The sequence below is a fragment of the Cololabis saira genome, chromosome 7, assembly GCF_033807715.1.
Source record: "Cololabis saira isolate AMF1-May2022 chromosome 7, fColSai1.1, whole genome shotgun sequence".
NCBI lineage: Eukaryota > Metazoa > Chordata > Actinopteri > Beloniformes > Belonidae > Cololabis > Cololabis saira.
In genome coordinates this window covers 21,579,573-21,596,813 of record NC_084593.1, presented here as the reverse complement: position 1 = coordinate 21,596,813, position 17,241 = coordinate 21,579,573, and the positions used below count along the sequence as shown (strand labels likewise).

The window sequence follows — 17,241 nt, the reverse complement described above, 5'->3', positions numbered from 1 at the left end:
GATGCATCTGCAGCTTTCCCACAGCTGAGGAGACTAAGGCAACGTCTTAGGGGAAAGGTCCTCAAAGCTGGCGTCATTTGATGTCATTGTCAACAAAAACATTACATCTAATTCTGTTTATTGCTTCCCTCATCTCTCGTATTTGCATTCAAATAGAATAGCTCTCACAACTTGGAGGCTTTTTCATTTGAGCAGGGAGCATTCATCAAATAGATTCAGTTATTTGTGTAATGTTTCAGTCTCGAATCATCACCCATAGATAGATAGATAGATAGATAGATAGATAGATAGATAGATAGATAGATAGATAGATAGATAGATAGATAGATAGATAGATAGATAGATAGATAGATAGATAGATAGATAGATAGATAGATAGATAGATAGATAGATACTAGTCTAGAAAAAAATATGATAAAATAAATCAAACAACGTGAAACCCCAAAGTTAATGATTTTGTTGGTTAATGTGATGAGTCTGTAATGATCTGTTTGTTTGGAGACAAAGTGTCACAGAACTCAGTCTGTGTTATTATTAATTAATACAATTATCAACTTGAAATGAAGATGTTCACAATAAAAGATCTAGTTTACGTTGTAGTATTTCTAAACCAAACCATTTTCCAATAACCCAAATACTTGGTTTACGATCCAAAATCTGCATAACTCATGACGTTTAAAGGTAATGAAAATGCTACTTTTTACCGCTCTATCTATATATATATATATATATATATATATATATATATATATATATATATATATATATATATATATATATATATATATATATATAAATTCAAAAATGCTTAAAATCAAAAAGGGAGGGGGGTTTTCCTTTCACTGCCGTCCTACCTGCCTCTTCCTGGGGCTCCCGGTCGGGCAACTGGAGTCTGGTGGGGGCTCCTTCTCGCCTCCCTGACGCCCCGGTCTGACCTCACCCCCCATTGCAATATATAAATTACCAATTCTAACTCTAATAATTTTTCCTGGCATTATCATGATATATTGTTTCATAGTGTATTATTATATTCAGTTATGAAATCTCACGGGATGTTAAACTATAATATTATTATATTGTTATATATTATAGTATAGTGATATCATTTTGTTATATGTTATAATATTATAAAAATTAGTATGTTATATTAAGATATTACTATATTATTACGCTATATTTATATTATATATTATATTTTAATTATTTATTTGTTTACTTATTTATTCTCGAATTAATATTCTTAATTTATGTATCTACTTTCATCATCTTATTTACACGCACACACACACACACACACACACACACACACACACACACACACACACACACACACACGCACACACACACACACACACACCTAGATACATGTCATTGTAACTGATGTCGTCTTTTGTCGCTGTTTGCACTGTATGTTAATAAAAAAACAAAAAGAAGAAGTTAGGTGGTTGGCGCTTGGTTTTAGCTTAAAACCCAGATCAGCATTCAGCTCAAACCACTATTTATAGACTGTTGTCTTGTAAAATTAATTGTCCAATCTTAAATTGACTGATCCTGGTTAAAGGATATGTGTCCCGGGAAGGTTATAAGAAGAGAAGCAAAAGCAAAATGTAAGTGTTTATCATGCATGGAAGTAATGATGTGGATGTTGGTGTATGAACTGACAATACACTCTACACACACATCCGTTGGTTGGTGGTAGAACTTCTATTACTGTTCTTGCTTTTCTCAAGTAAACGAGAGCACACACACAGAACCCAGTGCATATTAGGTCGTATGGCTCTTAAGTACTTGGACCAGGATTACACCATGTGTGACGTGTCTAAATAAATCCAGAGGCACAAAATAATTAAATAGATAATTACTATAGATAGCACCCAACTCTCCTAGATTTTGCAATCTGGCTAAGCGGTACCACAGGCAGTGGAAAAAAAGGGAAGGAAGAGGACGCTTTGGAGGCTTCTGTGTTGGGAACAATGACATGAACTCATTAGAAATGGACTTCCAGATAATACCATTGTTATTTTTGTTGGTTCTATTCACTCCATCACTACTGTAAAGGAAATACAATGTGACAGACCAGTTGCACAATATCCATGAAGCATTATGGGATATATTGGGTGCACAATACAGGGTAAAACAATTCTCAGCACAACTTTGGACAGCGCTACAAAACGGCGAGCACATTGTGTCGAGCACGACTAGTGGTTTCTGACACAGCTCTCATTTCCTCTTTAGACCCATCCCCAACCACCAAATAAACCAAATAAAAACAATGAACAAATCCAACAAAATGTTGTGTGCAAATATTTTCAATTATTTTCTCATATCATTTTGTAAAATGTCCAAGAAAAGGCTAGAAATAATGTCTTTGTGTATTATGTTCAAACAGTTTGGAACAGTCTTTGAAGCCTTAATGGCAGCAGAGTGAGGTTACCATTTGAAGCTCTGCAGCCAAAGGCCTGCCGCCATCTCCACTGTCATTATTGAGGAAAGGGTTCCTTCTAACGGCAGGATGCTACCAGTCACCTTTTAAAAATGGAAATGCAAAGTCTATATTTAAATATTTTCATTTAAATTAATCGACTGTGCATGTGACATTTCAAAGAATAAATGTAAGTCCCGATCATTATGGGGAAGCTGTTCTGGGAATGTAAAATAATGTAATGCATGAAAAGAAAAAAAACTGGTTCTTATTAATAAATAGCGTAAATGATTTATTATGTGTCCAGAAAGAGATAAATATCTATCAATCTAGTTGCTTGCTCAAGATTGGACTACACGTTTCAAGATAAGCATAAATACGCACCACGGTGCAGCATATCCCATGCAGCTTGATGCTACAAATGCTAAGTAAAATAAAGGACGTTTTCTAACTATGCTTGGTAAAGGTTGTCACATCCGCAAGAACGGAGACATTTGTTCTGTTTCTCGAGGTGGAAAGAAGAAGAACAAAGTTCCTTCTGCCCAGGACATTTCACGCTTGAAGAGAAACTGAAGTGCAGAACTCCTGGAAGTCCTGACAGGACACTCAAGACTGTAGCATGTGTATTTTTCAGTTGATGGAGGAGTTGGAAGAGAGCAACGTGTTTGAATCAGAGGAGGAGGATTTATGGTTACTACTCACGATTGCTCACGAGAAGCATAGAAAGAGTTGCAGCACAAGCTCCCGCGCCAGCAGAAATGCAGATTCTGGCCAATCACACAAGAATTCTCAGACTCCACACGATAATAAAAGGTCGTGCCCAAGTGTTGAGAACAATCTGCAAAATCTCTCAAACCAGGACTGTGAGAAAACAATGATGTCATTTTTGTTTCTCGTAGCCCTGGGAACAAGAACAAACTTCTCTCTTTTTGAGTATATAGAGGCCGTAAATTAGCAGCCACACAAGGCTCTCCTATTCTCTCTACAGAAAAGTGCAAACAAGCCTCAAATTCTTGTGTAATTACTAGGTTACTGTATGTACGAGACGTATTAATGGTTATTAATGTTGATGGGATTCTCAGTGTGAGATATCGAACAGGTTAAACTGTGACTTTCACGGTGAATGTGTAAGACTTGGCAGTCCTGTCTCTGTCTTTCTTTCATGGAGTTACCTTGGAGGTCACTTTTTCTTCTTCTTCATTCACAGTGTGTCAGGGACACACTTGAGACATTTCCTTACTGATGTTGTCAAAATGAATGACAGTAATAAGTTCTACGAGTTAAATTAGGACTTTAAACCCAGGCTGAGTTTACTCATTGGGGCTGAATTTTCAACTCTGGTACAGAACTTTTCTACAAGCTCTTTTAAATAAAATGATCATAACATGCGACTGAACATCACAAAAACTGAACTATTAAGGCTATTTTTACAGAATGACACTACGAGTGTCCTTTTTTTGTAAGAAAACCCAGTTTTTGTGATGTAACTTAATGTGGATGATGTGTGATCATTCACATTCAGTGAATTTGAGGTGTGTTTACAGTATGAGCGTTTGTGAGGAGAGATGGATTTTGTAAATTCTTGTACTTCGTGGTTAACGAGCAATCCACCGAGCATATTTACTGGAAGTATTTAAAGATATCAGTCCGCTGCTTTTTCTGGATGTCTATAAATACCTCTCAGCGCACTTTGTATCGTATGATCATGAAGCGCAGAAATCCTGCAAAATCCATCCCACAGACCTGATATTTTTGTCAAATTACTAAATTTCTTCTCTCGTTTTTTTCTCTGCACAGCGATCCAAAATAGCAGTGTATGAGAAGATGTGGTCATACATGAAATCTGCGGAGCCCTCAGTGTTTGTTAAGACCACGCCTGATGGCGTGGCCAGGGTACGAAAATCAAAAGGCAAGTTTGCCTTTCTCCTCGAATCCACCATGAACGAGTACATCGAGCAGCGGAAGCCGTGTGACACCATGAAAGTGGGCGGGAACCTCGACTCGAAAGGCTACGGTGTGGCGACACCCAAAGGCTCAGCATTAAGGTGGGTGGAATAATATAACAATATCCCCCAATGTTGTTATAGTATTCCACCTACCCTGATGTTCCCCTGTTATCATTCTCTTTTCTTCTTATTTTTTTATGGACACAGAGGTAACGGTAGTATGCCTTTCAATGTACTTGGATTCAAAGGTTTATTTAATGATAATCAGTGTTTTTCTCAGATATGGAATAAGAGCTTTTTTATAGCAGAGGATTCAAATCGAGACTGTAAGGCTAAAGCTAATAATCATTTTATTTTTATGTCTTTCTTACTGCTGCTTTTCTCTCTCCTTCGATCTCTCCTTCTGTCCCATGTGCTGTCCTACCTGACTGTTGTGTTGTCACTTTTAATTTAACAGTTCAATGGTTTTTCAATTTAGCCTTTAAAAGCTGCGCTGTCACTTGTGACGAATGTTAATTGCATGATGTTTGTTGTTGTTACTTTTCTTCTCAATGACAAGTGTCCCCATCCCGCACACTTCAGTTCTAAACTACGTAACCCTTCATGCCACCTTTTCCAAGATTTAACACTGTCTCCACTTTATATGAGCCTCTCTTATCTCTCCATATTCCTTAAATTCTTAAACAATTTGTCCTTTCCCTAGACCATTCTGATTAGCAGGTAGCAGTCTGTGCATAAGCCCCTCCTTTGACGGTGGTAGTCTCACTACCATAACCTATTATTATGATGCTTAGTACAATTATTACTTTGCATTAGATTTCTCACGAACCTGTGCATTTTCTTACAAGTTATGTTTTATCGTTTCAAGAAATGCTGTTAACCTGGCAGTTTTAAAACTGAATGAGCAAGGCCTCTTGGACAAATTGAAAAACAAATGGTGGTACGACAAGGGAGAGTGCGGCAGCGGGGGAGGTGACTCCAAGGTCAGCCTCGATGTCACCACAATCGGGTACCATAGTGCAGAGTAATCGGCAAGGCTGTAACGACCAAACCCTCTCCAGACCAAGTGCTGCGCCAACCAACCTCCTGCCGCCTCAGGGCAGGTCACCAGATTAATTGATAGACTCGGCATATGATTTAAAAACTCACATCAAACTAGGGAGCTCTTTCTTAACCAACAGAAAAATATCACCGGTAGAAAGTGGCTGTGAAGTTTACAATGTAATGTTTGTTATCACTGACTATGTAGTGGGTCCTGAAGGCAGATGTGGCTGCCCGGCAGTTGTGAAAGGATGAGCATTGTTTACCCTTACACATGTGTAGGGCAGATCACCCAGAATCACAGGGACTTTATTTGAGTACTTTATTTTAAATATTAACTCACATATAGTTAAACAAGGACAGTTTGCCAGTGACATGCAGCAGTACAGAGAAAGTAAAGACCTCCATACTTCCATAATTCAGAAGGAATTTGCTAATCCTGTAAAATATGGCTTTGTAGTACTTCACTGCACGACTACTTCACATCCAAAACACCAGTGGAAAGCCTGTGGGCTTAGAAGTCAATTCTCTTTAATGACAGGAATATAGAAATGGCTGCTCAGCTGAGGCCGACAGGAAAGCAAGGGGAACAGCGGCGTCTTGAGGGGACTAAGCATCGCAGGCAAACGTGAGAATTCTAATTAAACCAAAAACTTATGATTTCTTTTTAATGAGTGACCTGATAAACCACCTGTGGTTTGATTCCTCGGCACGCACACCCTCCCTCAACTCATTAATAACCAAGCTGTGACCCTCTTGACTATCAGACGTCTCCATTTTTTCTGTGGTTCAGTGAATGAATTTTTCATTATGGCAGCTAATGATGCAAATTGTGAAACCACGCTCAGATTATAATGCCGGAACACGTAAGACTGCCGTATTTTGTGAAGATTTCACAAAATAAGACAGGAACATTATTGCTACACAATGCATGTCAGTTTAAAGTCAAATGTGGCTATCGGACCGAACTTTGTTAGAGCTCCACGGTCCTTTTTCTTTTTCCCAGGAGATGACAAGTCTGTGTGATGAAGAAATGAGAAATATAGCAGTTAAGTTCGGTTTGTTAAAAAAAATTAATAAAAAAATGTAAATAATGATTGTGAAGAAAAATGTACACGTATTGAAAAACATAATGAAAGAAGATTATTAGCTAAATATCTTTACTGTTTGAACTAAGGATTTTGTAAATTTTTTGTATAAAAGAATACTTGGAACTTTTTGAAATGTGCTTTTTCTCACTTCAATGAGCTTGATATCACCATAAAACATGTCAAACTGATCAGAGCCCCGCTGACTGCATAAACAACCCCCACCACTTCTTCATCATACAGATAGACCCCCCTTTTACCAAAAATACACCAAATATAATTTTTTAACAAAGGAGGTTTGAACCCCAACTGACAGCATTTAATTTTTAAAGTGGACATGGCATGCTTTTCCTGACTTATATATATGTATATATATATATACACTGCACAATCACTTTCAAAGCAAAACTTGCCAAGTAATGACTGCTCAGCTTCTGTCTTGTACACATTGTTTTGCTTTTGTTTCCATATTTTGAAAGAAATGTGTTTTTGGTTGTGATGGACATTTTCCAACTTTAGCCAGCCATCCCAAACGTACGATTTTGGCACGTAATCCTCGCTGCTGCGGTTCCTCTGCTTGAGGATTTTCATACTCCAGATCCAGTTCTCAGTAAATTTCCGGATTTCCGCTGTTGTCATTGTTTATATCTTCGGTAATCTCCCAGAGTTCTGTTTATCGTAGTTCGGTTTGGAGATCCGTGGTTCAGTGCCAGCAGACAACCTGGCATGTGCATGCTCACCAGACACTCTCACCCCTCACCGAAAACGTGCAGAAATTTCACCATTCAGAAAGCACTTAAAGCAGCACAGAGGAACTTTTGCCATTTTTATCACTTCATTGCCTACAGGGTCCACCTATAGGCAGTGGAGTTTGAGCTGTTTTTTATAAACAGTGTCTTAGATTTTCTTTGGTTTGGTTTATTCCTTGTCTTTTGCTCTGTGAGCTTGTTTTCATGTTGTTGATGTTTGACATAGTGCTGTAAACTGTTCCCAGGCTGGTTTTTGCTGATAGCAGGGACAGAAGATCGCTGCAGTCACTTGGTAAAAGTAAGCAAATATTCCTTCAAATAAAACTGAAACTGATATTTTAATATTAACACAAGTCCTTTGTGCTGCTTTAAGACAACATCTGGTCTCTGGAGGTGTGATGAGTGCGAAGCTAATGTAGACGTACCCTAGACAACAACAAGAAAAAGGGTGGAAAAGGCCATCTCATGTCCACGTTAAATGTCTTTTCTACAAAAATCGTTATGAAAAACACATCAAATACCTATGCCAGTCTTTTCTTCTTGTCTCTTGTGCTCACTCGTCTGTTACCATGCATAGATATGTACTGTCTGTCTGTGTACCTGGCTTGCTTTTGCTCCCCAGAACCCGGCAGAAAGTTGGAATAAAGCAGACTGGAGCGCTGTGTTTCACGCAACAAATCACTTGGCCCAGTCCTACGCACGAGTCCATGTTCCAACAGACATCAGGGATGCACATAATCATGCACACAGCTGCATACGCATCAACTCACACGCAGTTGACAGCAAGTCCTCACTTGGCCTCTGGCACAACACAGTGTAGCCTAGATTGAGTTTTAGACACAGAGCATGTTGCAAGGTAATTGCATTGTTAATCAATGTCTCTCCAAGTCAAGACAATGGTCGGGTCTTCACAGTCCGGTTGTTTCCAGATTGGCTCTGAGGGATATACAGTGGTGTAATCTTCTCCCAATGCTTTGTGCATTGCAGGGATCCCCTTGGGGGACAATGTTCCCAGGGAGTACTCAGGTCACTCATTTATCGATGTACTGTTTTCCTTTGCCTCCAATTTGCTTTTCACCTCTAAAGAGAGATACTACAAATAATGTGTTTTTTTTGCCATTGTAAATACGATGTCCCACGATATGATTTTTGGGAAAGTCCAACCGTTACATCACACATTTGATTCCAGTAGCTGCAGGTGAACATGAGATGAATATTGCACTGACACTGTTGTACTACAGCTCTGCATGCTTTGGCTCAGACATACTCATCTGTCACTAATCTGACTTAAGTAGAAGATAGGGTTTCTCTGTGATGTATTGCAACAGAACATGCAGGAACAAATTAAGCTTTCATTTTTGGGCACAGTTTATTGAATCTGAAATTGGAATTAAATTCCTCAAAATCTATAGAGTTGCCCACCAGAGAATGAGCACATGGGAAGGATTTTTCTGTTTGATGAGACAAAGCTTCTGATGGAATGAGGTGCTGCTGAAAGCCTCTGAGACTACCTGCCCTTAAAGCAATGTACCTTGGTCTTTTTTGACACTGAGACTTGCAGATTGTACTTTCAGTACCTGCTCGTCACCCTGTTAACAGCGTCTGCCGATTACTCAAAGCGATATGGGTAGGTCCTGGCTTTAGACTAGGGGTCATACAGGTAATAGGTAGAATGCCTGCTCTTTGTGATGTTGATACAGCCAGGTGTCCTGCTTTATCGCTTTGTAAAGTATGTAGTAGTTTAAAAGTTGAATAACATAAAATAACATAATATAATGTTATTTATGTTATTTCCCACGTGAAGAACTCCTGTAAACCTTGCAGTATTGAAACTCAGTGAACAAGGCATCTTAGACAAGCTGAAAAACAAATGGTGGTACGATAAGGGTGAATGTGGAACCAAGGACTCTGGAAGTAAGGTCAGTCGCTGCAGGTCTTTTGTACTGATTCCAAATTGCATTTTGACGTACTGTTCATATGCAAGACAAAATTTTCTCTAACATCTACAGTATGCATTTTTGTTTATTTGCTACACTTAACCATTCTTTTGGTAATGTTTCAGAAGTTCTGCCACGAGCTGTAACACAGTTTTCATGTGGCTTTACGACAAGGCACTGCTTCCCCAGATTTTCTTTTTTTTTGTTTTTGCTTCTATGTCATAGAAATGAGACACATTTTGATGCAATATAAAATGTAAAAAGTCTCTTCTTTTTTTTGGTGACAACTGTAATGATAAAGTTGTGGGGAAATTGCACAAGTGCCTTTGCGATATACTATTATAACTGAATCACAGCAGTTAAAAGTTGTCAATAATTGCTGGTTTTGTTCATTTTCATTTTTGACATTCATGATTCTTTGACCATTATGCTGCTGCTACTATTTACCAAACTGTTAATGAAAATTTGATTTATTTGTGTTCTTACTAGTTTGCATCGAGATGCGTCTATTAGATTCTTTGGCCTCCTGTGGTGTGATGAACAAGCGAAGCCTCTTATTGTGATGGGTTTTGCAAATTCAACCTCTTCAAGCAGCCAGATCGCCGTAGGGTGTCTTCTAAATCTTTGGGCTGGCTTCAAAAGAGGTTCAGAGGCTTTGTTTGCACATTATAAGAAGTTGAGGAATGTAATAAACCCACTATTTAACCCTCTGAGATCCAGGCGAAGCCTCACATTACAGCAGGGTTGCTACTTAGCTTTGTGCTATGTCCATGCTCATAGGGTTAAACTGCAAATAGTAAAACTCTAATGAACAAATTTTTAATGAATATGTCTGGTAGGTAAGCAGCAGCAAAATGGTTTGGCATTTAGTGTTTTTTTTTTTTTTTAAACATTAATTGATCTATCTTTTATCTATTATGAACTTGACTGTACTGTATGACAGTGTTGCCATGAGAGTACATGTCGCTAAGAGTTTTGAAAGGACAGGGATTTTCAGAGCTGTGGACCTATGCGATACTGACCAGCTTCCTTATATGGTCAAAAGCAGAAGACATTTTATATACAAGTAGCCTAAGACAAGAAAAAGCTCTACATTCACCAACACATAGAAGACAAAGTTTTGGCTTCTTTCTCCTCAGTGGAGAAAATATAGCAGTTTAAGGTTTATTGTCAATTTATGGTAATTATTGGAGGAAGACTTGAGTGAGGATAATCTTTTCTTGGTAGCATCAGTAAGAAACAGCGTTATAATGTAGAACATCAATCTTACTGTTGAGTTGAGACCATAATATGCTAGGCTAGGTTTCCAGGATAGTTTGAGGGCTGCATTTTAATCTGCTGTACTTGCTCCACTGCAAAACTCTTAACTCTTGTATTCACTTTCTCCCAGGACAAGACAAGTGCTCTCAGCCTAAGCAATGTGGCGGGTGTCTTCTATATTCTGGTTGGAGGGCTGGGGCTGGCCATGATGGTAGCTCTGATAGAGTTCTGTTATAAATCACGACAAGAAACCAAACGGCTGAAATTGGCTAAGAATGCCCAGAATTTTAAGCCGGCTCCCCCGACCAACACCCAGAACTTTGCCACATACAGGGAAGGTTACAACGTTTACGGAACTGAGAGCGTTAAGATCTAGAGGTACGTCGCCTTTCTCACTGTACGCAGGGTTCCAGTACTCTCTGACAGACTAATTGTTTATCTTTCTCTCATATATATTGACTTTGACTATATGAATTAATTAATTATTCATCTGTTTACTGCTTGTGAATTGCTTTTGGTTGTGATTTATTTTTTTCACCAAATCAGAAAATACAGTTTCAGGACTGTCCCTTCGACTACATGAATGGATGGTTGGTGAAGTATTTGTTCTGCAATGACTTGTTTCTCAACATAAGAAAAAAGAAAAAAACGGGGCGAAAGAAACTTACTGACATGAAACCCAATATAATTCCACTTTTTTCTCATCTTTTTTTTGTTGGTTTTTTTTTTTTCCATGAACTCCCAACACATTTCAAACAGAGCTGGCAACAGTAAAGCTTTTTACCACTTTGCATGTTGCTTTTCATTCTCAAAACACTTCCAAGCCATTCTGGCTATATGAACAAATGAAATGAAACTGAGACACAAAAAACATGAAATATTTTGGGTTACTGCTGTCTGCAAAGAAATTAATGTCAGAATAAATATAGGAACATCCATTGTTACAACTATTGTGCTTTCGATATTTCTATTCATAGATATTAATTATAGGAGAAAATCATATAGTTGTGCATGAATGATCTAATGATTTAAATCAGTGTGTCATCATAAACACTAGAATTTGTTTGGGCAATTTGTTCACTTGGGGCTCATTTTCATCTACTTTCTTTAATTTGATCATTCATTTATACTTTAAACAAAATATTGTTTTTAAAGAATTCACAGTAATAAAAAACAAAAGAAAGAAACTAAACATTAATGGGTTCATCAAAATAGCCAGTTTTCCAATTAATTTAACCCACTGGGGTTTTGGGTATAATTGGCCGTTCTTAACCACTTTTGAATTTGCCTCTATAGTCATTGAATTTGCTCCTATATTTCACCAAAACTGTTTACTTTGACTTGTTTTGACTTGTCATTAACACATGTGTGAATTTACACGCATATCTTTATTTTGACAAAACTATTAAGTGTGAAATCGGTATTCCATACAGTGAACATGTTTGATTAACCATTTTTTATAGCTCAGAATGAAAATATCAATTGTAATTATCAAAAACGTATGTACAAATTTAAAAACAACAAAGTGATATATGCTTTTTACATTGGAATGTAGGCAATGCCTCACACATTTTTGGGACCCCCCCCCCCCCCCCCCAAAAAAAAAATCAAGTGCCAAACAATTTTTGCTACAAAAAAGATATTTCTTGTCCATCACAAGACAGAAGTTCACTTTACAGTCCTGACACCCCCCTTTATCCAGATGGAGGCAGCATCTCAAAACTGTCTCTGTCTCTTTTACTCCTACAACTTTCCTCTTTTCCTCAACAACCGAAACTCTCTGCGCTACCATATAATTTTTTTTGATTGGTTAATGTGGTGCATTTTTCCACCAACAGGAAAGGGGGTGTCAGGTCTTTTTTTTCCTCTCTCTTTTGCTTGCAAGCACTTTCCTAAAAAATGGCCAGTTTTTACAGTTTCTTCCTTGCGCTAACCCATTACCAAACATGATGGCAATATGCAGGGGGAAAAAATGCTGTATATTAGTTATCGTAACTCTGGTTTTATTTGGCCTGTCAACACAAGTGGAAAAATTGACAAGACAAGTTGAAATAGACACTCAGTGAATCTGCGTCTCACTGGTACGTCATTGTAAATTGTTCATGTGATTTGGAGACGCCAGCACACTGGTCGCCTCCTGAGAGTTAACTGACTAATTCTGTAGAGTTAGTAGTAAGTAGCTGCAATTCAACAACTCTGTCTGATGTTTAAGATCGTACTATTTGTGTCCTTGAAGTTGCTCCAGTCCTCCAGAATATTTCTCACGTGTGCAGTGCCTCAGGGTTCTATTCTTGGCCCTGTTCTGTCTTCCATATTCTTGCTTCTGAAAAAACTGTATCTCGTTCCACTTTTATGTCAATGACAGCCAAATTTATGTTCCACTAAAAGATGAAAATGCTTACCGTGTGAGACAATTGCTAGAGTGCACTGGGGAAATGAAGGAATGGATACATGTTTATGATTCAGTTTCGTTTGTCCCCATGTTTGTGTTCAACACTTTGGCCACCCTTGTTACTTTTAAAGTGCTTTATAAATCAAGTTTAGTTGAGCCTATATGACAACAGAATTTAATTGAATTTAAGCTGATCAAATATTCAAATATTTATGCAGCTTTGATCATCATTCAGTTGAGTCTGATATATTTTTTAATGGTCTGATGAATCATTTAACTCAGTTTTGGTGTCCATCAAATACTGTGAAACCCCCCCACCAAAAAAACCCTATTTACCTGCCTATATTTTCTTTTATGTCCTTTGGCTGGAAACATTGAGGGCAAGTTGAATTAACCAAAACAGTTATGATGCAGGCAATAAGAACTAAATTAAATGAAGTGAGAAATATTATAGTGCTCTGTAGAGCTCAGGCACCAGCAGTGATTTCTGTGGGTTCATTACTACAAGTGACCCCTGCCAACATTGCGCGCAGTCATTTAACCCAATGTTAATATAATTGGCAATCATGCTGAGCAGCTTTCTGAACCGAATTGTCTCTTACCAGAAACACAAATCACATCACACAGAACACTCTGCTAACTGTGTTCACACCATTTCAACTTTCAGGTTTCCGCAGAAGAAATACAATCAGTACTTCCAGGGAAAGCTCTTTAGAAAATATCAATAAAGAGCAGTAAAAGGTCATAAAATAATTATACAGCAATTGTACGGCATTGCGCTGAACAAAAAACAGAATTAAGTGTTGGCTTTGTTTTGATTGGACTGATTACAAGTGTGTTCATGTGAAGCAGACGCATGATGTTGAATACTCTGAATGCCACAAGAACATGTTTTCTCAATCATCGTATTACTTTGAGTATTGGAATCCACAGACGCACAGAGTTTTCTTCCAGCGAAGAAACATTTAGATCATTTATATGACAGACATCTGTAGTATTTTTCGCTTTGCTCTTTTGATTGGCTTGAAGTGGGGGGGACACGGTTAGAAAAAAGACAATGTCATTTACGTCACATCGTCAAAATCTGATAGCTATGGAGGAGAGTGTTTGCCTTTACTGCCCACACTGTCATCCAATCTGATCAAACCAAAGCAGCAGTCCTGATGATGCTGATTAGTCAAGTCTTTTGAAGTTAATATAGTCAAAAACATTTCCTGTTGCTGAGTGATTGGGAGGGTTTTCAATCCAACCCGTCATGAAGGATAACACCGTAAAAATAAAAGGCCAACTCTCACAGTCACACAATTTTATTAGCACTAGACCTTTTTTTTCAATCCACTTTAAAATGCTTTCAGCATAACTTCTGCAGATGTAAGTAACCTCAGTTTTTCCCGTTTGCTTCTGCTCTGTATGTTGAAACAGGTTTACAAAAAGAAATTGCCATATGACTGTGACAAAAAAGAAACAAAAAAAACAAAAAACAATCGACGAAAGGCACAGGATCATTGGTTTGGTGCTTCAAACCAAATCCTCTCGGGCGGAAACAGCACGATAATCTGCAATGACGACACGACTGGACTGGTCATGGGAAGAGTCGACGGGGTTCGTTCCCCTCTCTCAGTGCCTTATGGAACTCCACGTCAAATCAATGCAACTCATTCACAGTGATATTGCTTTTTGCTTGAAGCTCATACAAAATGGAAGAATTGTGCTGTGACATACATATATATGTATATGTATATGTATATATATATATATATATATATATATATATATATATATATATATATATATATATATATATATATATACATAGCTAGATAGATAGATATAAACCATGGATGAGAGATCTAAAGCCATCATTTACAACCCCTAAGCACATTTTCAAGTGCCAATAACACAATGAATCTTACATGACAAGTGTCTAATTGGTTTCTTGTAATCAATATGATTGGATTAGTCTTCATCTATCTGCTGCCAGATTTTCACTGGTTATACTGTATGTGTTCAAATTATTTTATTAGATCTACTCAGCGCACTGTAAGACACTGGTTATTAGATAATAGCTTTTATACTCCTGTGAGTCACTTGTAATGGCCATGTACTTATTGCTAACGATAGATGAAGCTCATTGGAGTGAAACGCCATTCAGCCCGAAACAAAGATGTGTGTTGTTTGTACTCTAAACTCTGGTGCTGCTGCCAACGTCTTCTGAAAGTTTGATGGGACTTGTGAAGATGAGAAGATGATCCGGTTCAGCGCTGACAGCTCCAGAAACTCAAGAGCCGGGTCATGATTCACACTTCCAATACTGCCAAGAGGGTGTTTTGTAAGACGAGTGTGTAAAGACTGAGTTAAAAAAAAAAAAAAAAAAGAAAGAAAAAAAATGTTTTTGAGTTACACTCTGTAAAATATCAATGGTTTGATGCTCCAAAGAATCTTTCTCTGAGATCTAGAGTCATTCAAGTCTCCTTTACATCAAAGCAAATCCGAACAAAAAGGGTAATTCAACTGTAGATGTTCTGCAATCCAATTAAAAGTATAACAGTTATGGCTTTTTATCCGTATTTTATTTTTTAAACTATCTTACCATTTTCTCTGGAATCTGCACATTTTCACCAAGCTGTTTGCTTTACAGTATAATTTGGTTCCTTTAATGAGAATTATAGTGTTTGGTGACTTCACTTAGTAAATGAAAATGAAACATATATGAATACAACAGAAAATAGATTTATACAAGGTTATACTGGGAAGAGCCCTGATGCTTAGCACATTACCACATTGCTGTAATATTTTTTTTTCTTTTATAAAGACTGTGATTCCATAGGATTTGGGGAGATGTTATCACCTGAAACTATGGGCAGATGTTTTATATAAAATAAACACAAGAAGATAATGTGAAGAAAAGAACAAGCGAATGAGAGATGTGTACATTTAGATACATTAGAATTATTTATACAACAGGATAAAATATTGTTTTTTTCCCTCTCTTCTTTTTTTTTCCCTCAAAGAAATTGCATGTAAAATCAATGATGCTTGACGAGCTCTGCTACTCACAAACTGACCTTAGGTTAACGTTAGAAGTCCAGCCCTGGTCATTCTTTTATAAATCGGTTCCACCTTTTTTCTTTTAAGCACATCTCACATTCTGCAGAAACAAAAATCTCCAGGCATAGTCGTGGGTACAAAAGAGCAAAAGATGCATGCATAATTTGCTGAACCTCATTAGAGGGGCGCTGTACAGAGAATTTTAATACATTTTGTAAATAAAATGTACAGAAAGGGTCCTGTGTTTGTGTTATTATTACCACGTGTCTACATATGAGTAATAAGGAAGTGTTTGGCCTGCAGGGACTGCAGGAGCATGCTCAGTTCTGGTTAAACATGGTGCATGTTTTACTGTGTGCTGCTGGGCAAGTGTTGGTACCCTGAGACCCTATGTAGATGAGTGCACAAAGGGATGAGGGCTTCCTGTAATAGTCCAGTATTGAGCTGTTAGTCAGTAGAAGTGTGTGTTTTGGATCAATAGTGAGCACCATCTACTTCGATCCTGCTATCATGCCTTGTATCCACTGATTGAGGGCTCCATTGACAGCTTCATGTGCCATGTGATCTCTCATTCCTCTCTCTTCGCTTTGTGACATGATCGATAATGTATTATAACACCCAACTGCTTACAAGGCATAGTAGCAGCACATGTGTCGATTGTGATTCTGACATAAGCGCCGAACTTCAAGAATATATCTTTGGGAACGTGTTTTCATCGGAAAGCACAGTTAATCCCGAAAATCCTGTTTATTCCCCAACTGCAAACATTTACAGCCAACCTGAACAATGCTCAGTGGATTGCCCAGTCTGTGTCACTTTTCTGGCCTCTGGGTCTGCTTTGTGTCATAAAATGATTTCCTTTTCACAGAGATCCAATAACAAATCCAACAAACACGGCGAGTCACCAGTGTCATCCTCCCCTCCCTATTTCATTTTTTGGATGCAGACATTGTGATTCAGGATTTATTCACTGCACCATTCCTGTGGAACCAACTTGGGCTGCATGAAATACTATGCCACAATCCAAACAAGGCATTTCTGACAAAGCATGAAAGGATATTGCTCATTTTGTTTTCCCTTTGCTCCAGTGACTCTCCTTTTGTGTGTGTGTGTGTGTGTGTGTGTGTGTGTGTGTGTGTGTGTGTGTGTGTGTGTGTGTGTATTTGTTTTTCTTTGTTATGCCTGAATTGCTACCAAACAGGAATAAGGCTTTGTGGGGGAGTGGCATGCGCGGATGGCACCGCACTGCAGTACATGATGCTCATGAGATTGTTCTCCAAGAATTAGTTTACTCACCTATTAAAGAGTCGTACAATAGAGGTGTTTGTCCTGCAAGAATAAGAGAAAACAAAGTGACA

The 17,241-nt window shown here is 38.0% G+C and overlaps 1 protein-coding gene across 6 annotated transcripts in view; it reads left to right on the top strand.

Moving 5' to 3' along the window:
- gria3b (glutamate receptor, ionotropic, AMPA 3b) overlaps positions 1-16,113 on the top strand; it is a 104,018-nt gene extending 87,905 nt beyond the window's left edge. Inside the window, exons 13-16 of one of the 6 annotated variants that reach the window (XR_009782887.1) lie at positions 4,220-4,467; positions 5,237-5,351; positions 9,051-9,165; positions 10,574-10,705. Coding sequence is in view for 5 of the 6 variants with exons in the window: in XM_061725048.1 (XP_061581032.1) it covers positions 4,220-4,467; positions 9,051-9,165; positions 10,574-10,819 (609 nt within the window). In the remaining variant the exon portion in view is untranslated. The other 5 variants (XM_061725048.1, XM_061725047.1, XM_061725053.1 and 2 more) reach the window with 5 other exon arrangements.
- Positions 16,114-17,241: the final 1,128 nt, after the last annotated feature.